This window comes from Chelonoidis abingdonii, chromosome 5 (genome assembly GCF_003597395.2).
Source record: "Chelonoidis abingdonii isolate Lonesome George chromosome 5, CheloAbing_2.0, whole genome shotgun sequence".
In the NCBI taxonomy this organism is placed as follows: domain Eukaryota; kingdom Metazoa; phylum Chordata; order Testudines; family Testudinidae; genus Chelonoidis; species Chelonoidis abingdonii.
The window spans coordinates 144810711-144833286 of NC_133773.1; the positions used below are offsets into that span (position 1 = coordinate 144810711).

At 49.3% G+C, this 22576-nt stretch overlaps 1 protein-coding gene across 1 annotated transcript in view; it reads right to left on the bottom strand.

Annotated features, from left to right (window-relative positions):
* Nucleotides 1–8597: 8597 nt before the first annotated feature.
* VAX2 (ventral anterior homeobox 2) overlaps nucleotides 8598–22576 on the bottom strand; it is a 56312-nt gene continuing 42333 nt past the window's right edge. Inside the window, exon 3 of the mRNA XM_032762443.2 lies at nucleotides 8598–9201. Coding sequence (XP_032618334.2) covers nucleotides 8722–9201 — 480 coding nt within the window. The 3' untranslated portion in view covers nucleotides 8598–8721. The remainder of the gene's footprint in view (nucleotides 9202–22576) is intronic.

The window sequence follows — 22576 nt, forward strand, 5'->3', positions numbered from 1 at the left end:
AAAGCGGGGAGGGGACATTAGGAACCTTGTTTCAAGTTTTTCCTGTTAAAAATAGTCCAAGTGAGTAGTGTTGCTGGCGTTCTGACGTTCAAACTGTGGGACTGGTTCACAGCGACCGCTTGCTCCGCACACTTTGACAGCAAGGAAGAAAAGGCAGGTGGGCATCATGACATCACTTTTATTAACCATCAGAAACCACGTTGTTCATTAAAGTTTGACATACAGTACTTATTTTTTCTTTTTCAAATTGTACACGTTACGATACATTCCCAGGATTTATCTCTGATGTTCAAGACTGATAGAACTGTGTGTGTGTGAGAGAGAGAGTGAGAGGGCAGTAGGGTTACAGGGTTATTTCCTGAATGGTTGGTGTTGCTGATTTCAGGTTTGATGGTGATTCATTGACTGGTTAAAGCAGACAGCTGAACATTTCTGGATGGGACGCTAGTGACTTTGGAAGGAACTCTCTGTGCAGTAAGGAATAAGCAGCAGTGCCAGCTGAGGATCAGGATTTAAGCCAGGTAAAAATAGAAATTATCCTGTCCCTCCTACCCAAGAGTTTTAGGAAAAATATTTGCCATTTTGTTCTACGTCCGTTAGTGGCTTTCCTCCCCCAGTATGTTACTTTCTGCAAGATCGTCTCTGAAGTATGGACGGCTTGTTGGTAGAGTTTTGGGGGAGTTGGTTCATTTGTTTGTTTTTTACATCCAAACTTGTGACATGTCAAATGCTCACAAAGCCTAATTGTGTCACAACATTTTGGAATTTCAAAACTTTGGAGGCTCTCTTGCAAGAAAACCAGCCCCTGTTTGGGGTGAAAGTTGGCTCTTTCTTCCTCAAAATTTACAAGGACAAAAAACAGCTCTCAAAGTGCAATGTCTGTCAAACTTCCTCATGAATATTTCTCAGGTGCTTAATTCAGGGTTTGGAACAAAAGGACTGTTGTACTGGAGATGATTGTCCAGCCCAGGATCTTGTCTCAGCCAGAGGCCAGCACCAGAGAAATATGTATGAAAGCTGCAGCAGGCAGATATGGGATAATCTGCTCAAAAGTTTCTGCTGTCCAATGCCCCTCTGTGACAGGATCCTGCCCTAAAGCATGAGGATTCTATTTCTGCTAAGTTTGGGGCCTCCAGGCAAATATGAAATTCTTCGTATTTTAATTACAGGATCTGTGCACAAATTTTGCCGCACGTGGCTGTGTCAAAGTTCAAAAGGTCAGAAATACTCCTCACCAGGAATAAACCATGCAATGCCCTTGAACATTAACAGGAAGCAGTTTGCTAGCATAAGGCCCCGATTCTAGGTGTTGGTTTTTCAGACAAATGGATTGCAAACAGAGCTAGAGGAAAATGAAAAAGAAAAAAAATGGCAAAAATATATTTTTTGGGAGTGTGTAGTTTTTCCCATCGAAACACCATATGTCAACCAAAACAATGCTGACCTTTGCCAAACTGCCACCAGCCCCAGAGCTTGTAGGAAAACATAGGAGGCAAAGTGTGAAAAAGCTGTTGCAATTTTTTGTTGTTGCAAGTCAACCAAAAAGTCCAGTGAACAGTCAAATTTGGGGAACTGTAAACGAGCTATGGTAACAAACCCTGATAAGAATGGACAGATGTGGTCTAAGCAAAGGTGCACCTTTGAGGCTCTGGGCCTGGGAGAGAGAAGTTTCCTTATTCTGGGCTCTGCCAAGGATGTCTATGACTTTGGGCAACTCACAGGCCCCTCATTGTGCCTCAGTTTCCCCACATGTGAAAGAGTGATAGTGATACTTTGCTACCTCCCAAAAGTGCCAATTAGCTAATATTTGCAAAGTGCTCAGATAGTTACATGCAGGATAAATATTATTTCATAGATATTGATTTAAAAAAAATGAGTGAAACCTTCTTTATAAAAACATTTATTTTAAATATTTCCCTTCAAAATAGAGGGAGGAGTTTAACACACTGGCTAAGGGTAAGAGACTGGTCCATTTAGAGGAAAACAAGTTACTCCTGAGAGCAGTTGTGGAGCTGGTCACTGAGTTAAAGCAGTAGAGATATGTGCTTTTAGTGCCCAAGTCAGCAAAGCACTAAATCACGTTTAACTTTAAGCATGTGCATAAGTACCATTCCCGAACCGGGATCTGGGCTTTGAAAGATGAATGGTTGACCCCACTAATGACCCTATAGGGATTTACAAACAGCAACTAAGGGACATGAGTGGAAATGAATTTAGGCCAAAGATTCCTTACATAAAAAGCATCACAGCATCCTTGGCATAAGCCGGACTGGGCTTTGCTTTTAACTAGAGCAGATGGGGAAAATGCCAATCAGTGGCTGCCAGCACGTAACTGATTTGTAAATATTTTCTATGAAATGTTTCTGTGTTTAGACAAAAAAATGGAGCCAAAAGCTGAGGGAGAATGGATTGAAATAATTGGTTTCTGCTAAAACTGCTCCATTGTTGAAAAGACAACATTTTTACGGACCAATGTCTGTTTTCGGTTTGCACTTTTGTTCCTGAAAAATCGGGACACAGGTGAAAATTTCCCATGAAAACAAGCCCCTTGGTTGGAAAGCCAGTTTTGCAAAGGTATTTTGACCAATGCTGCATTAATTACCTCTCCAGGAAGCCCCTTGGATTTTGATTTATACAGGGCCTGCTCTACCATTTTTGCTGCCCCAAGCAAAAAAAAAAAAAAAAACCAAACCAAAAATCCCTGCACTGTGCCACCCCAAGAATGGGCAGAATGTTGCTGCTTAGCACATGCCACCCCAGACATGTGCTTCCTCTGCTGGTGCCAGCCCTAGATTTATACCCCCCAGGATGAGAAACAACCTTTCCACCATGTAGAGGATTTGAACCTGCAGCTTTCCAGTTACAACCTAGAGGCTAGCCTAGCCTAGCCACACTCACTAAGTGGCCTTGAAAGCTGCCTCCACTCTCCATGCTTATTCCCTACCTCCTTCCTGAGGGGCCCAATGCTCTGAAACAGTGAGTTTGCTAACCCCCTGTCCTGGGCCCATGGCAGCTGCTGTCCCAGCCCAAACGCAGAAAGCCCTGAAAGCGCTGTGGCCCCGTTCTGCTAAACACAGAGAGCCGAGCAGGGGAACAGGGATGCAGATAGAGGACAGGGAGGGGAAAGGGGGGGCAAGTTAAGATAGAAAGAGGAGCTGGAGAGAGGGAACAGGGTAGCTGGGAAGGGACAAGAGGATCAAATCAGACAAAATCCATGTTCGTATGTAGCTCAGGGGGCTCTTCTCATCTCTGTTGCCACAGGGTGTCATCAATCCTGGTATTGAGGGTATCACCTCAGCCCCCCTCCCGACCTGTGTCACAGCACCGCCCACTCCCACGACCTCTCTCTCCCACCCGGCGGGCAGCAGCCCTGCACACCCAATCACTGACGGGATCGCAGGGGAAACCCACCCACCCCCAAACATCCAGGGCCGATCCTGCCCGTGGGGACAGTTTCCTGCAACCAACAAGGCATTTGCAGCTGGGATCTCAGTAGGCACTGGGAGGGGTGCCAGGCGGGTGAGGTCAACTGGCACCTTGCTAAGGATTCCCTGGGCAGAATGCGAGCTTGTGAGTATCATCCATCCCTGTAAGGGTTAATCTTTGCGCGCGCGCGCACACACACACACACACCCCTCCATTGGCTCCCAAGACACAGCAAATATTGCACAAGGCTCCGACTGGGTGAGCAAGTCTGCAAGGATGTCATGAGATGAAGTGACCTGGGCTCCACCCAGCGGGCAGGGCCTGACCTGGGTGCTATGCAGTGGGATGTGCCCTAGCCTCCAAACTCCACCCCCTCCTCATCACCCCAATGCAGGGACACCCTGAGCGCTAGCAGAAGTGCTGGGTTTGGGGGCTGTGGAAGGGGGGGGTTGCTGGTCCTACCAGGCCAAAATAGTGACGGGTCTGGATCTATCCATTCCTGCTTCCCAAAGCAGGGGCCTTTAATGCAGGTGTGGGACAAAGGAGGCGCTTGACCATGCTGGTAAAGGTCATGGGTTTGAGTCACACCCCTTGAGTTCACCCAGCTGCACAATGGTTGCCTGATCGCTCAGCTGAGAGCTGCCAAAGGTGGTTTGCCTGCTGGCTACATCATACCGCTGGCTGTGAAACTGACATGCCTGAACTGTGTCAGCCCCACCAACCATTGGCTCCAGGGGCTTTGACTTTGACAAAGGAGGAGTGGCTGGTTGATTTTGCTTGCCAGATACCTGAGAATGGGCTGGATTAGCAGGCTCTGCCCTCAGCCCCTGCTAGCAGTGAAAATGCACACCCCGCTTACAGCCCTGATCCTGTGAGGTGATGACCAAACAACGCAGCTGAGAATGGCAGATTTCAACAGGGTGCAAAGCTGTGCTCCTTCCCAAGAATCTTGTGAGCTTCATCCCTCCGCAAAGCCAGGTTTGCTGGCTGGAGGCAGCAAAGGGACCCTCCTGGCCCCAAACCCACCTGCAACCTCATGGCAGAAGAGCCTTCACCGGGAGACTCAGCAGCGTCTGGCTGAGCTCTGAGCCTGAGAGGTGGTCGGATGTGGGAGAGAGGGGTGAGGCGGGGGGACCCCTTAGAGATAGCAAGGCCAGGCCAGGCCAAACACCATGCTGAGCAGCAGACAGCAGTCCAAGCACCATACGCCACAGGCCAAATCCTGGCCTTATGGAAGTCATTGGTCTCAATGGTGGCAGTGCAGGGTGGGTAAAGCTGTCAGGATCAGGCCCTAGTTTACAATGGGGGTGGGGGTGGTGGCATCTGTGACTTGTCAATGGCCAGTTGAAGGCCTGTGGGGCCCGGCCCTGCCATCAAAGCCACAGATGCCAGGGCCAGAGGGAACCATGTGATCATCTAGTCTGACCTCCTGCATAGCCCAGGCCAGAGACCTGCCCCAAAATAATCCCTAGACCCGAGGCTGTCAGGAAAACATCCCATCTTGATTCAAAAATTGTCAGTGCTGGAGAATCCACCATGGCCCTTGGGAAATTGTTCCACTGTTTAATTATCATCCGTTACAAAATTTACACCTTATTCCAATCTGAATTTGTCCAGCATCAACTCCCAACCACTGGATCCTGTGAGATCTTCCTCTACTAGACTGAAGAGCCCGTTATTAAATATTTGTTCCCCACGTAGGTACTTATAGAGTGTCATCAAGGCACCCCTGAGCCTTCTCTTGGTTAAGCTAAATAGATTGAGCTCCTTGAGTCTCTCACTACAAGGCAGTTTTTAGAACCTTTCATCCTTCTCCTGGCTCTTCTCTGACTCCCTCCAATTTATCAACATTCTTCTTGAATGGTGGGCACCAGAACTGGGCCCAGGATTCCAGCCAGGGTCGCATCAGTGCCAGATACAGAAGTAAAATCACCTGTCCGCTCCCACTCGAGATTCCTCTGGTTATGCACCCCATAACCAGGATCCCATTAGCCCTTTTGGCCACACTGGGAGCTCGTGTTCAGCTGTTTACCCCCACAACCCACCCCCCATCTCTTTTAGAGCCAGTGGGGCTTCAGCTGCTTGCAGGATCAGGACCAAGAGGGCAGGAGGAAATCCTGAAGCCCTTCCAAGTTGACTCACATGTGGAAGCCTGTTGACATCCAGAAGGCTACTTGCAAGAGCATATGTGTGGATGCCAGGATCAGGCCCTCCATCTGGGCCCAATTCTGAGAGGCACTGGCTCTGAGTGCAAGTGCTGGGGAGGTACACAGCAGTCCAGCCCAGTTCCCACTGGAGCTGATGGGAGTTTGGCCCCACGTCAAGACTGTAGGATCGGGCCCATTGCTAATCATACACTTGTGTTCTCACAGCCATTCGTCCCTCCTACGCAGCCCACACATCCTGGATCCACCGGCTTTCTGCCTGTTTCTGTGTCTATACCCCTATTCCCAGGACCCAGCTGGACATTCAGACAGGAGTCCTGGGCAGCCTCAACTCCGATCAGTCATACCCATCAGCAGGACATCAGGCACCCTTGGGTATCCGTGGCAAAGCAGTAGAAATCACTTATTTCAGCAGTTGCATCGGCAAGGAGACAGGGCAGGAGCAAGGCCACGGAAGGGGGTTAAATTAGAAATGGGGGGAGGGAAACAGGGTGGCTTTGGCTCTGCCCAGCATTCACTGGGCCTCACAGAACCAGCTCAATGGTGGTTTGAATCTGGGTATTGTCTGATCTGCACTACCACTGCTTGGGGAGTCTGGAGAAACGCTTCTGCGTCTGATCCCCATTGCTCAGAAATGGGCCAGAACCGACATTCCAATAAGCCTCAGGGGGCTTTTGAAATCCTTTTGTAAAGACCTGCGCCCGCTTCCCACTTGGTAGAGGGCTGAACCAAAACCTGGGTCTGAATTCAGGAGGGTTCAAAATCTGTATATGGATGACAATTTTTTCTCTTGATCCCGTTTATAAGTTCCAGTTACCGGGGTACTGTACCAGCAATTTCTCTTCTCTCTGAAAACTCCTTACCCACTGTAACACCACGCAAGCTAGAACTGAGGGGGCTGAGACAGGCAAAAGAGTTCGATTTTTGCTTTTCAGTTTGGTTGCTTTGTGCATTTGATAACAATTTCTGTACAGGTATTTTCAGGCTGTTCCCTGTCCAGTCACTTAGTCTGTTTCACCTGTTGTTTGTGTCCCTCTTTCACAGGTTTCTAAAACAGTAAGAACAGGCGACTGAAACGGCCAGCGGCATGTGGGGTCAATGTCGTGCCTGAAATGACGTTTAACGAGAAACGCTCAAAAATGTTCAATCCAAACCGTTTTGCAGCGCAAACTGGCTCTCTGTCACTGCAGGAAGTTCCATGGGAAATGCCCATTTCAATGTTTGAAGCATTTCGTTAAACCCTCCCCCCGCCACACACACAAATAACTACAAAGGCTGGTTTTCTACAGCCAAGAATTTTTAGTCAAAACCTGAAACATTTTCATTTCAGTCAAAAATTGTCATGGAAGGAGGGAGGAAAATTCCCAAATTGCTTTGAACTTGGATTGTTCGAAACTGACAAACTTCCCACGGGTGGCATCTCTTTAAGACAAGGACCAGCCTCAATCTTCCAACACCATCTGAGTGATCTTAAGGGTCAGCAAAGGTCTTGCTAAAGGCTTAGGTCCAGATCTTCCAAGGGATTGGGGTGCCTAAAGGCACCTTTGAGGGTCTGGGCCTTAATGACTAACCCACATGCTGTCACTGTTGGTTGGCAGGGACATGTTTGGGTCTTAGGCTCTTTTCCCATGTCCCTAGTAGAAAAGCCATCAAAACGTGAGTTAACATCACTGCATAGCAGTGTCTTCCAGCAGCCGTATTGTCCAGGCTGGCAGCCCTCCTGGGAGCAGTGCTTATTATCCTGCTTGGCAAGTGGGCATGGACATTGGGGTGTTGGTGTGATACACAAAACTAGTGACTATTCAGAGACTGTTTGTTAAGAAGCTTTATACAGCCTGCAGGGCTCCCCATTCATTTCCCATCTGGGCAAGCGGTCAGCGCTGTATATACCCTGTCAAAAGCCAATGGCTGCTGATCCAAACACCAGACACCCCTGTTGGGCCTGGCGGGGGCTGCAATGTTTTGGGTCAGGTCCATCCTTAAAGCTGCTGCTCTGGAACCTGAGTTTGCACCGCTGCAGAAGAGCTGCCAGAAGCCCCCAGGCCCCTCTGCAGCGCAGGAGAATGGGGGGGGGGCACTGGGATCTGTGCAAGGGGCTCTCTGAGTCCCCCTCTTCTCTGTGTCAAAAGTGGTGGTGTGGGGGGGACTGAAAGGATCATTGGCACCAACGCCAGCCTGTATGTACAGTACCTGCTTCCTCCTTCAAGTGCACCCCCCTAGTTGATGGGATTAACAAACTAAGTGAGAGTCGTGCTGTCTCCATGTGCAGCAGGGACAGATTAAGGCAAGATCACAGAGACTGGACTCTGAGCCGCCCCCTCCTGCAACAGGCTCCCTAAACTCTCCCAAGCCACCTCAACAAAGGAGCACAAAGTTCTTTACAGATGGGGAAACTGAGGCACACAACGGGGATTGCCCAGAGGCAGAGCCAGGAATAGCACCCAGGATCCCTGACGCCCATGTCTCTGCTCTAACCACTAGCTTGCACTGCTTCTCTAACCAACATGCAGGAGCGAGGATCTGCTCTTCCAAAGTCACACCCCACCCCTGAATTTTGTAACATCTCAACCCTCCCACCCCACCCCCCGGGATTGGCTTTAGCTGCCTGGGGCTTCCTGTCCCTCTTGGCCTCAGTCCAGGTCTGGCTCCACATCCAGGGTATTGGATGATTTTGGCTCCTGCAATCAAATAGATCAGACAGTGACTGCGCAGTCTTACTCCATGGCAAACAAAGGCAGAATAAAACACATGGTGCCAGCCAACCTTCCCCCGTGCCTCGCTCCCCCACCCTGGACCCGATGGCAAGAGACAGAGCATCAGTGTATACATGTGACCTGGCTGGCTCCCTGAAGATGGGCACATTTGACCCTCTAGTAATCTGAGATCGGGGGGCCCCCAGAAGCAGCGGTTTCCCTGTGCGTCTCCCCGGGGAGCCCTGCCGAGTCGAGCATGTCAAACAGGGTGTTGGCTGCAGCTGTATTTTTATTTTCGTGACAGGAACACACAGTCACACACACATCACCTGGACATTTGTTCAACGGTCTTTGCAATTCCACTGGCCACAGAACAGCCCCATGCGGGAGACAGGGTGGGGGTGGGGGGTGGGGATGATTTTGACACTGGTTTTTAGTTAAAGACTCGGCTTCTTGCTGGGTACAGGACTGTCTTTCCTCTCCAGTCGCGTGTAAGGCTCAAAGGCAGAGCTCCCCAGTCCGTAGCCGCTGGGTAGCTCATGCAGGCTGCCCAGGAGCGGGCCGCTGAAACACAGCGGGGTGGCAGGGAGCCTGGGTGAGGAAGAGGAGGATGCTAGCGACGGGACCTGCAGGCTGAAGGCTCCTGTCCCAGGAGGGCTGTTTCCACTGCTCAGCCCAGGCGAGGTGGTGCCAGAGGGAGCCAGGCTGGATCCATTCCCAGCAGGGCTCCTGATGGGATTCGAATTTGGAGAGAGCAAGTTGGAAGGGGCCGGCACGGACAAAAGTCTTCCTTGTTCCAGGAGCCGGAGGATGTTACACGTGGCGAAGGATTCAGAGGTGGAGGACAAGCGTTTCTCAGAGTCCCTGCTCTGGTCCTTCTTTTGCTTGGTGCGCCGGTTCTGGAACCAGACTTTCACCTGGGCAGGGGGTGGGAGACGGACAGAGTGCAGCAGAAGTGGAAAAGAGAGAAAAACAGGGGGAAGGAGGCGAGGTGGGAGAGCGGGATGGGGAGATAGTACGCAACAGGAAGTAGGAAAAGAAAAAAGAGCAACCAAGCAAGAAAGGCAGAAGGAAGAGAGAGGGAGAAAGAGGGAGAGAGAAAAGGAGGGAATGGAAAAAGAGAGAGAGAAAGAGACTGTCACAATGTGTTAAACATCCTAGAGCAAATGGATTCAGCAGACCAGCCACCCACTCAGCTTCCCAGGAGCCAGAGAGACAGTGGTCTCCAGCCACCAGGGGATAGCAAAACCTGAAGCAAAAGACCCTCCGTGGCAAATGCTGTGTCCCTCCAGGGGAGAAGATGCCCTTGCAACATGGAGCATTCAAAGGCAGGACATGGCAGATGGAGGGATAAATGGATCCAGCAGATGTGTGCTCCCCAGGCTGCATCTAGGCTGCCCGTTGGGCTGTATCCATTGTTCCTTTAGACTGCAAGCAATATTGGGAAGGGTTCCCATTAGCTGCTCAGCGCATTTACCCAGAGTGCAATGCGATGGCTGGGTAGAAATAGCGAGAGAGAGAGATGGGACCAAACCAGAACTTGGAGCAGCCCCCAGCTCTGGTGGATCTGCTTCCGGATCTGGAACCAACCTCTGTAGCTGAGCATGTGCCCTGTCCCAGGCCAAACCAAGGGACGTGGCAGATTCTTCATCGGGGACTGTCGAAAGCATGATTGGTGTCTCTTTCTAAGACACGCTCTAGCTCAATCACAAGACATGGGCTTGAGGAAGGAATCAGGGCGTGGCAGGCACTGTCCTGTGTTTGGCAGGTCAGACTAGATCATCATAATGGCCTCTGCTGACCTTGAAATCTATGAACCAGACCCCCGGATCTGGACATGCCTGGACTCTGGAGATGTCCAGAGTGGAAGCTCTCAGCACATGGCCACCTCTCACTGAAATAAGGAGTGGGGCTGGGTTAAGGCTCAGCGGGCTCCAGACACACCCAGGGCGGCTCCAGGCACCAGCGCAGCAAGCCGCAGAGGGTGGCCAGCCAGTCGCTGTGAGGGCAGCAGGCAGGTGGCTTTCAGCGGTGTGCCTGCGGGAGGTCCGTGGCAATTTGGCAGCAGGGACACAGATGGCGCAGCACCGGTGGACCTCCCGCAGGCATGCCATCGAATCTGCAGGACCAGCGGACAGCCCGCAGGCGCACCGCCGAAAGCCGCCTGCCTGCCATGCTTGGGGGCAGCAAAAACATAGAGCCGCTCCTGGATACACCAAAACCGCAGGCTCTTCCTTAACCCCTGGATGAGACTTGCCCTTCGAAATCCCAAGTCTCTGTTTTTCCTCCCAATCCAGGCAGCCCAGCCACCCTAAAGCTAACCAGCTCCTCCTGCTGCTCTGCCTCCCACCCGTGGCTGACCCTAGGCCTGCTCTGACCTCAGTGTGCCCCTGATAGAGAAGTGCGACAGAGCGAGAGGCGGGTACCGAAATGCCAGGAAGAGAGATGAGATGGAAAGACAGACAGATAAGGGAGGGGTCTGTATAGGGACATAGATGAGGTAGATGAGGCAGGGGTATGGATGGGGACGGATGGATGGATGGACAGACAGTCAGACTATAGATCTCAACTGTGTTTAAATTCTAGCACTGTGGGCAGTGAGCATCTCACTCACCCACGTCATAGACAAATCATGCCAGCAGGACTCGCATCATTATAACCCACAGCCCTCACACACCCATTGACACCTCAGATCTGCTACAGTGAGCTGCCAGACCACAGGCAAGGACTGGGTCTTGGACCCTCTCTGAAGATAATAGCGAGGCAAGTGGCTTAGCAGACTTAGATAAAGCCTGGGAGATTTATACGGCAGGAACAGCATCTGCAGTGACACCTTCTAAGACAGGCGGGACAGGGACTTCAGATCCTCATGCTCCAGGGCACCAGACCAGCTGGGGTCAGGAGGGAAAACCCTTTCCCATGATATAGCACAGTCTGATGCACTGGCCACTGTTAGGCAAATCCTATAGACGATACCCGGCCTCTGGGCTGACAGCACCAGGCCTGTGGACAGAGACTATAACTGCTGGGACAGGACCTCATGGACCCCACTGTGGAGTCCAAAGCTCACCTGAAGGGCAGCACCCACCTGCTGCTCCTCCCTAGCATTGCCTAGTGGCCAGTTTGGAGCTGCACTGAGATCTCTGGGAGAAAAGCGTCTCCTTCTGGGGCCAGCGGCACAATCCCTAGGATCAGCGAGGGGCTAGAGGGGCGGAGAGGGCATGGCAACCTGGGGAGGGGGAGATTCCTCTCAACTCATTGGGATGGGCCCTGGTTCCTGTGTGCCCTCGCCCACAAAGCAAGAGCTTCTTGGGGAATTCCCTGCATTCCCCCCTTTCTAAGCAGCATTGGGGATAAACAGGGGTGGGAACGGGGGGTTCAGGAGACAAACTGAATAAGCCACAGACACTGAGCCCCTTCTGTCCCCCCAGGCTTGGTCCCTCTGGGCAAGGAGACACTTTGGTTGGGCTGTGGGGGAGGGGGCGATCATGTCCCACACTCTATCCTTCCTGGGGATAACAAGTGGGTTTCATTTCCCAGAGCTCTCAAGCCAGCGTGAAACCCACAGGGAGCCCAGTCCTGCAAGGTGCTGAGCACCCGGATACAATCCTGTTCAATTCAGTGGGAGCTCAGCACTGCTCAGGGCTGGCCCAACTTACAAATAAGGATGCAAGGGGGTAATTAAAGATCTAAGGTGCTCATTCCCCATGCCTGGTGATTTACATTCGCTGCTCCCATTAATAGCGGAGTGGGTGGATTTAAATCAGCAGGCAGGAAACCTGTGTTTCTATTGAGCGCATTTGTGCTTTTTAGCTATTTTCCTAAAACCAGGTTTATTCATTGGTTGGTGACCATTAAAACATGCTGATTTTAACTAAATAGAGCTTTTACACAAAAGGTGGTGCTGCTTCTTGCAAACCAGGAGGATACTCCAGATCTAGCTATATTTGTTTAACAGCTATACAACTTAACTTACATTGATTTAGAGTCTTTTTTTTTTAAGTCAGTTTTTATCCACCCCGATTAACAGGCCAGAGGCAGGGCATGGCTGGGGCTTGCAGTAGAGTCTGTGGTGGAAGGGAAGTGGCTTCTTTCCAAGCCATGTGTCTGGCTCAGCCATCTCTTTTCTTTCTGTTAGGAAGAAGATTCAGAGGCACGTATCTACATAAGAACGGCCATAGTGGGTCAGACCAAAGGCCCATCTAGCCCAGTGTCCTGTCTGACAACAGCGGCCAGTGCCAGGTGCCCCAGAGGGAATAAACAGAACAGGGAATCATCAAGTGATCCATCCCCTGTCGCCCATTCCCAGCTTCTGGCAGACAGAGGCCAGGGACACCATCCCTTGCCCAGCCTGGCTATCTGTTCTTTGAACTGGTTAGAGGGTGGTTGCTGTCCCCTCCACCGAAGAGAACAGGACTGAAAGGACTGCAGTCGGAAGCTGGGGTGCCCAGGCTTGCAGCAAATGTCACTGTTTAGAAAGGCCTTGTATATTTCAGCGTATAAATACAGTGCCCATGCTCTTTTCTCTGGTAGGTCAACATGGCTCACATAACCCCACAATAACAGAAGGGCCTGGCTAAGCTAACCCTACAGTACCAAAGCAGCACTCTTGAGCAAAGCCTTCCATGTGGTATTATTCTGGATAACGTCCAGCACCAAATTGGGTGTGTCTGCCCTGCAGCCGCGGGCAAGCTTCCAAGCCCAGGTAGACAGACCCATGCTAGGTGGCCTCGGGCTCGTGCACTGATGGTGGCAGCACAAGGCCTGCCTGATCCCCCAGGGCCATGCTCCGCTGGCTAGCCCGTGCCACCACCCCTGCTGCAGTGTTTTAGCACACTAGGTGGGGCGGAGCTAGCAGCGCTAGTCTGTCTGCCTAGATCGGGAGGCCCACTCCTCGCCGCAGTGTAGATCATCCCTCCTGCCCGTTTTTGTGTGTAAACCTTTCAACCTCAAGCCAGGACCCTGCAACATCCAGCTCAGTGTCACAAGGAAACCGCACCTGAACTGTGCACTTCCCAAGCAGCACGGCTGAGCTAACCCTTCAACGTGGGACTCTTCCTGCTGCAGTCCTGTAGCGCATGGGATGCAGCTACTCTGCAGCTGGGAGGGGGCCAAGGCTCTGCCCGAGCTAAGCCCAGGTTTACTGCCCAGAACTGTGTGCAAACTTTTCCTTTGGGTTTTGCATCCACCTGACTGAGCACTGCTGAGTTTTCAGTGCAAGGCACAGTCTGTCAAGTTTCACCTCCTTTCATGTCAAGCTACAAATGCTTCTTGGGTTTGATGCCAACTCCAGCCACTGGTTCCAGGTTTCCCTGCAAGGTTCACAAGCCTCAGACACTCCCTTACTGAACTGGGGTCTGAGGTTTGAGATTGCCAACATGGGAAACTGAGGCACAGAGAGAGCCTAAGGCCAGATTTGTAAAGGTATTAGGGCATTGCTGCACCCAGCGTCACAATGCCAAGAGCTTAAAGCTCATTTTTTAAAGTGTTTTAAGCCCTTATGGATCTAAATCCCACTGATTGTCAATGAGATTTGAGCACCTAAATCTCCTTTACAGATCTAGGCCTGAATGACTTATCAAGGAGGCTGTGGTAGAGATAGGAATTGAACTCACACCTGTAAAGCTGCAGACTAGCAAGCTAACCACTGGCCCACTCTTTCCCTGGGCTCTTAGTTTTGTGGTGTTCACCAAACCAGTTTCACTGTGATTTAGGGCTTGTAAATCAGTTTTTCAAGGACAATACAAAGGCAAACACCCTGTTTGTCAAGCTAAGGGGAAGCTTTGGACTGGGGACAGAAGGATCAGCGTTCTTGTTGTAAAGTATAGAGAGGTCAAGGGGTATACACAGCATATTTAGAGATACCTGTGAAGTCCTCTGTTCCACAGATCTGTAACACTATAGATTCTTGATGCCATGAATGATGTGGGTCAATCAGATCCGGGAAGGATCGGAAGGCACTCCAGGAAAGGTTCGCAAAGCCAGGAGAATGGGCAGGCCAGTAGCAGTGAGATTCTGATTGACAAGCGCAAATCAATCCACATGGAACTGCCCCCTGCGTCGCTGGGTTCCCCTGAGGGGAAACACCTGGCTCTCATTGCAGACAGTTCAATGGAGGCCTCTGAACAATGTACAAGGTCACTAAAAAATAACTCGGGAACATTAGGATGGATTCAGAGGAAGATAGTGGGCAACGGTGTAACTATTATAATGTCAATAGTACTGTTAAAATAACATGGGAAGAAGCTAAGGCGGTAGCAGCAGGAGACCAGAGATGGAAGGCAGGGGGGAAGGTTCTATGCTCCACATGGAACAGAGAGACGGATGAGAGAGAGGATTGTCAAAGCTGTGATCAGTGAACAGACAACATACAAGGAGGGCTCTGTTAGACAAACAAGTGGTTTGCTATGAATAATTCACCCATCCCTACAAATAACTTAATAGGATATAAAAAGAATGAGCTATTTAGGGGCAGACTTACAAAAGAGCTCTGGACTCAGAGCATCAAGCCCTTGGCACCACAAGTGGAGTCAGGTTTTCAAAAGTGCTCAGAGTCAGTACCCATCATGCACTGGGCATGTTGACCTGGCCACTTCTTTTGATCCCGGTTGGCACATTTTTTATGAAACGTTTTTTCACAGAAAACCATGCTGTCTCGTTGAAGCAGAAATGTTTCACGAGAAGATCTCGAAGTTAACAACGTTTCTGATGGGAAGGTTCAGGCTGAACTCTCTTGTCACTTCCAGAGAGAGAGAGAAAACTGGACCTTTTTGATCCCAACCCAAGATATTTTGACAAAATTCTGTTTCATGGAAACGTCTGAAAGATTTCAGTTTCATTCCAGCACAAAACAAAATCAAATCTCTAAACCTCGAAAGTTGTCATGAAACAGAGTCGTCATTCTCTGGCAACTCCAGTGCTAGGTGAGAGCCACGATCTTTTGAAAACAAAGCCCTATGTGGATAAAAATAATAGCAGATATATGAGTTAGAGTAAAACCTTTACAGGATGTCAGCCCTCATGCCTCAGACAATGACCCGTCTTCTGAAGAGCTAGGATTAGGGATAGAGCCAGTAGAAAATTTCCATCAAAACGTTTTTGACAAAATGGATATTTCTGTGTGAAAAAATGTCCCTTTTTGTCAAAAATTTGCTGAAAACACCAAATTTATATATTTTCCCCTGATTTTTGGCTACTGAAAATGAAAACTTTTCTGTTTTAAACCCCCAGTGCTCCATTTTCAATTGCAATGATTCTCAGTATTTTGGGTTTTTCAATGAAAACCTGCCAAATTTCAGAGAATTTTTGATGCAAACAAACATAACAATTGGTTTGGGTTTCATGGGAATTGGATGTTTTTCTAAAAGCTCTGCTCTAGGGATTATTGTGGGAAAGTTCTCTGGCCTGAGGTCAGACTCGATGACTCCAATCTATGACTCCATGAATATTTCACAGGGGGAAAAATCATTTCCCAATCAACTCTAGCTGGCAAGAAGCTTCCCCCATCAGCAGGCGATTTCATAACTGTCCAGAACGAAAGGGCTTCATCTCAACTGGCTGGTGCTGGTCAGTGCTGGTGGCAGATTACTGAACTAGATGGCCCCCTGATCTGATCTGGTGTGGAAATTTCTATGTTCCAGTCTAGCAGAACCCACTTCTGATCTCCTGGATTGCTGTGAGCCTTTGCCAGCCTCTATGGGCTTCAAAATACACTTCACAAATAAAGAATGTATTCCCCGCTAAGAATCAGCCCTTCATCCCTCACCAAAGGCTCCCACTGCATCCCCAAACACTGCACATAACTCAAGTATCAAGTATCAGAGGGGTAGCCATGTTAGGCTGGATCTGTAAAAGCAGCAAAGAATCCTGTGGCACCTTATAGACTAACAGCAATGCTCCAAAACGACTGTTAGTCTATAAGGTGCCACAGGATTCTTTGCTGCTTTTACAGATCCAGACAAACACGGCTACTCCTCTGATACTTGACACCATGCAAGGCACTGCATTTAGCCATATGGAGTGGAAATCCATCAACCTCATGAAGAAACTTGCACAAATATAGACAGATATCATCTTCCTTTCCAAATGCAAACGGATGGACATCATACCTAATGGACTAAAGGTAAAAAATCCACTGCTATCTACATACTACACAGACCACAACGAGAGATTATGCCATACTCTATCAAAGAAACTGAGGAACCACCTGATCAGCATCCTATACAGCAAACAGGAAAACATCAAAAAAGAGCTCTCCAACCTGGAGACTCTCGTTAATACCAAACTTCCATACAAACGGACTTCACTAAAATAAGACAGGAGATCTACATTACTCACTACAACTCTCTACAAAGGAAAAAGGACTGTAAGCTGTCTAAACTCCTACCCGCCACATGGGGCCACAACCGTGGTACCCACAGCCCACCCAGCAATATCGTCAATCTATCCAACTACACACTCAGCCCAGAAGAAAAATCTGTCCTATCTCGAGGATTCTCTTTCTGCCCTGCCACCCCCACCAACATGATACAGTTCTGCGGTGATCTGGAAGCCTACTTTCACCGTCTTTATGCTCCAAAACATCTGTTAGTCTATAGGGTGCCAGAGGATTCTTTGCTGCTTATACTCAAGTATGACACTTTCCCCTGACTTTATAATCTTTGTTCCACCAACGTCAGCTCAGACTAGTCCCTACAGAACTCAGATCCAGGAATCCAGGCAAACACCCTGTAGCAATTCTTTAAAAAGGGACATTGTTCTGAATCTGCTATAACCCTCGAGCATAAGCCCATTGAAAATTCCAACTCAGACTTTGCCATGCACAAGGTCTGGGCTGGTAAACGGGGCTTACATGCCAAGGTGATTGGAGACGAGGAAATAGATTTTTTCACACAAATATTTAAGTCCCGGCTACACACAGGTCTAGATCTACAAGATACTGGGCAGAGAGCCGTGTATGTGGAATGCCCGAGGCCCGTGCGATGTGTGGCTGGATGGTTCAGCAGGAGAGGCAGGATGGTTCATTGCTTAGGATACTAGTTTGGCTCTTGGGAGACCTAGCTGAATTCCTGGCTCTGCATGACCTGGGGCAAGTCACTTCGTCTCAGTTTCCCCATCTGTATAATGGGGATAATAGCACTGCGAGGCTGTAGTGAGAATCAGTACATGGAAGAGTGGGAGCTGCTCAGATATGACGATAAGAGGGCCAGATAAGTTTAAATACATTAGACACACTGTGTAACGGGGTGGCCACCCGCTACTGCCCTGAAGGGCTTGAAATCAGCCCTGAGAGAGGGCTGAGGCTGCGAGAGGGCTGCTGCTGGGGAAAGCAGCAAGCCTCAGCTGATTGGGGAACCAGCCATAGATGTGGCCATGCCCCAGTCAGGGCCCAGCTGGCCCTTGTAAGAGGACAGTGGGCCAGGAACACACAGAGTCTCTCTCTCTAGAAGTGGAGAGGGATGGGCCTGGCTGCTAGGAGCTAAGCAGGGTACTGAGACTGGAGCAGGGCTAGGGGAAGGCCCAAGGAGCTGGGGAGCTCTGGCCTAGAAACTCCCCAGGCCGCAGGCCTTGTTAAAGGCCACACAAAGGCACTGAGGTTGCAGAGGGCAGCCCAAGGGCAGGCAGAGGCAGCAGTCCAACCCTCCCTTGCCGGCGATGAGTGGCACTTACACTGCAGTCTGCCTCAGGGAACGGGGGCTAGGTGATGACAGGCAGTGGCCATAGACTGAGGCAAGGTGGGGATGGGGGGGGGGTCCCTGGGGAAGGGAGACCCAGATATGTGGGGGTACTACCAGGGGGCAGCACCCCGGAGGAAAGGGGCAGTGGGGTTCAGGAGGAACTCGGGCCCAGCAGTAAGCAAGACACTGGCCAACAGAGGGCACTCTGGAGGCTGGAAATGTTAATTCCCTGGACGACCAGCAGGAGGCGCCGCACCAGTGAGTCACCGCACTGCTATGCACTGCTTCAGGAATCTCGTTTCTCCTGAACCCAAGCCACGGGGATCTATAGAGCCAGCGGAATGCAGTGCGAGCGCTAAGTGATTTTGCACAGAGTAAACAGCTTGCTAACATCTGGCACTTTCTCAAAAAGAATCAGCTGTTCAGAAGAGGAATAAAAAGTTTCCTAAAAAGCGAATAATTCCAGTGCACTCAGTGCCGTTGAGATGAGAGAAACATTTGCCCAGCATCAGGTCACATTTGTCATTAATGCTGCTGAAAAGAAAAATCCTGTTTCCAAGGCATGTCTTGCCATTAAAGCTACATGCTTAAAAGATACAGAGATACAAATCTCCTTCTTGTTGCTGCTTCAGAGGGGTGGATGCTGCTAAGTATTCATGGCAGAGCTGTAGCCTTTAAGTTAGGGACTGGTGCACTGCATGGTGTTTTTCCAAGGAAGATATAGAGCCCCGTAGCTAAGGAAATGGTATGGAATTCAAAGGCAAAACTTGTTTCATAGTCAAGCAATAAAATATCCATATAAACACAACAAACTCTGACCATTGCTTTTAAAAATCATACCTGTTTTGGGGATCTGGGCCAATAATTTTCTACAAAGTAAATGCATATAAACCACCTGGAAACCTGCTAACTTAAGCAGTTAGTTAAAAAGATGTTTACTGGCAACTGCCAATGGAAAGGATAGACATAGCCAGGAGAATTCTTGGATGTCAGAGAACATCTAGGATTTAGGGAAGGAGAATACAATTTTAAAGTCTTTATTCTGATCCCGGTCAAACTTCACCTAAACATCTCTAGAGTTGCACCCAAACAGACAAACCAGTAAATCTAACCCACCAAGAAAAAATCCAGCAGGTAAAGTAAACGTTGAATTTGGTAATACAGAGGAGAGCTACTGAAATGGTAAAACTCATATGTTAGTGTAATTCTACAGCTGCAGATGAAAAGCCAAATCAAGGATGGATGTATATTTCTCCATGCAATTTAAATAAAATATTCCTGTTAGTTGATGCAAGCCATGCAAAGCACCAAGCTGGAGGAGACCCTTCCTGTAGGCCCACACTCAGGGTGGCAGTGGGCAACCTCTCCTCTGCTACCAGTCTGTTCTCCTGTAGCATATTTTCAAAGACACAGAGGGAACTTAATTCCCCCCTGGCAATGACTTTCACTGAATAACGCCCCCTAGTTCTGCTCTGTCACCCTGTTCCTGAAGCCGCTGGGGGGGAAGCACCGAGACACTGTCCCAGGGGTCGACAATACCTAGGTATCACCCATCTCCGTATCTTGCCCACTTCTGAGGCCAGGACCACTCCCACCCAGCTGTCTCTGGGCTTAAACTCAGGGCTCCAAACGGGCTTGAAGTGCCTGCTCTGAAACTCCTGCAGCCACAGCCTCCCTGCTCCATGGCCCAAGTGAGCTGGACTAAAGCTAGCTCAGGTATGTTTGCTCAAGCTGCACACCTGCCCGGTGACTGTAGTGTAGAATGATCTGCATTCTGGATGGGAGCTGTGCAAAACCGGCTCTGCTGCCGATCAAGAGGCATGGTTGAAATGTCTGCTCTGCGATCTGCAGATATTTGCAAGGGACGACAAACTCTTTGACAAACCTTGACCCTAAACCGATGGACAGTCAATACGCTCCCCCAGGGGACGGCAGGGGATTGATCCTGTCTGGCACTGGGCAGACCAACATCAGCAGACCTTCGAGCAGCGACAAGCCATGATCATTGACCTATCACTTTGAAACTCTTATGATTGCACTCAGCCTGTTGCATTGCCTACAGGTGCATCTCATGAAGGACGTGGATCCCTGTAGTTCAGTCACTGGCGTCTGCCTGGGGATCCCTAAGCCAGGCAGGCAGGAACGAGCAAAAGGGAGACCGTGGCCACTATGTTTAACTCTCATAAGTTCGACCAGGAGAGGTATATACGGGGATGCTCAAATGCCAAAGTCACAGCTGGAGAGAGGCGTGACACAGGGGCATCCAGGCCACACCCCCTTGGCACAGGCTCCACCCCTTTCCCCTGTTCCACTGATAGCAAGACAGGATGCAGTCATCTCTTATGCTGTTAGAGGGTCCCCTCACATGGAGTGATCCTCTCTGGTCCAGATGTGCTACCTCTGCAGCCAGCTGCCAGGGACTTGACATGAAGCAGCTGCACCACATTTGAGAGTCTGGCCCATGTGCAATAGAAATCAGGTCAAATTGTTCCCCATCCTTGCTAGGTGTTGCCATAAAGAACAATATAAACAATAGTCTGGGGAGGCAGCCTGGACACAGCAATAAACAGGGACTCAGGAAACCTGGGTTCTATTTCCAGCTAAGCAACTGAGCTGCTGAGTGACCTAGGGCCAGTCACTTTCCCGCTCCATGCCTCGGTTTCCCCTCCCAGACTTTGTGTGTCTGGTTCATTTAGACGGTGAACTCTTCAGGGCAGGGACAGCCTGGCACGATGAGGCCCTGATCTTTCCCTTACCCTTGTGAGGATAAATACACTGAAGATTGTGAGGTGCTCAGATATGACCATAATGGGGTCAGGTAAGTCTCTAAGACAGGCAGACAGATGGAGCTCAGTGGGGCCCCCAGGCACTAATGTAATACAAATCATTAATAATAATTCTACACGTAGCAGACACCCTGAGCAAGTGCAATAGACAGATCAATATCAGCTGAAAGTGATACTGATGAATATGAAATTCATATACTGAGACTCGGTTTTGCATAGCTAGGCACACGGGGGGGGGAGGGGCAGAGGATTGGGAAAACGGTTTATGTGACAATATTGAAAAGATAAACAGGGTAACCTTGCTAAATATAAGCCAGCTAGCCTGATATTGATCTCAGGCAGAAATGTGCAATGGCTGATATCAGATTCACATTAGAACAGCCAGACTAGTTCAGACCAAAGGTCCATGTAGCCCAGTATCCTGTCTGCTGACAGTGGCCAATGCTAGGTGCCCCAGAGGGAATGAACAGAACAGGGAATCATCATGTGATCCATCCCATCGCCCATTCCCAGCTTCTGTCAAACAGAGACTAGAGACACCATCCCTGTCCATCCTGGCTAATAGCCATTGATGGATCTATCCTCCATGAATTTACCTAGTTCTTTTCTGAACCCTCACTCAATAAAGAACTAAAGGATGGTCACATCATTCATGCTAACCAACATGGTGTTATGGAAAATAGGTCTTGTTAAACAAACTCCATATTGTTCTTTGATAAGATGCCAAGTTTGGTTGAGAAAAGTAACTGTGTTGACCTTATAGGCAGATTTCTGTAAGGCAATTGATTTAATCCCAAATAATTAAAATGTCAGCACTATGCAAAATCAATGCATCCCATATTAAATGGATTAAAAACTGTCTAACTGATAGATCTCAAGAAGTAATTGTAACTGGGGAATATCATCCAATGGGCAAGTTTCTGCTGGGGCCCTACTGAGATCAGTTCTTAGTCCATTGTTATTCAATATCTTTAATAATGATCTGGAAAAAAATAAAATCATTTCTGGTAAAGTTTACAAATGACACACAGATGAGTGAAGTGGAAAATAATGATGAGGGCAGGTCACTTATACAGAGCAATCAGGATCAAACAGTGGGATAGGAAGAAACAGCCTCTATTTGAATATGACCAAACGCAAGGTCACACATCTAAAAGCAAAGAATGTAGGTCACACTTCCAGGATGGGGGACTCTATCCTGGACAGCAGTGACTCTGAAAAGGTCATAGAAATGATGGTAGATAATCAACTGATCATGAGCTGATGATGCTGTGATTAAGAAGGTTTACATGGTCCTTGGATGCGTAAGCAAGGGAATATTGAGAAGGAGTAGAGAGGTGGTATTATCTCTGTATATGGCCACTACTGGGTACTGTGTTCAATTCTCTTGGCCCCACTTCAAAAGGGACGCTGACCAGTTGCAAAGGATTCAGAAAAGAGCTGCAAGAATGATTCAAGGTCTGGAAAACCTGCTTTCCAGTGAGAGATTTCAGAAGCTCAATTTAGCATATCCCAAAGGTTAAGAGGTGACTTGACTACAGTCTACATCACCCACATGGGGAAGAGATTTCCAGCTGTAGAGGACTCTTTAACTTAGCAGACTTAGGCCTGGTCTACGCTACGCGTTTAAACCGATTTTAGCAGCATTAAACCGATTTAATGCTGTACCCGTCCACACTACGAGGCCCTTTGTATCGATATAAAGGGCTCTTTAAATCGGTTTCTGTACTCCTCCCCAACGAGAGGAGTAGCGCTAAAATCGGTATTACCATATCGGATTAGGGTTAGTGTGGCCGCAATTCAATGTATTGGCCTCCGGGCGGCATCCC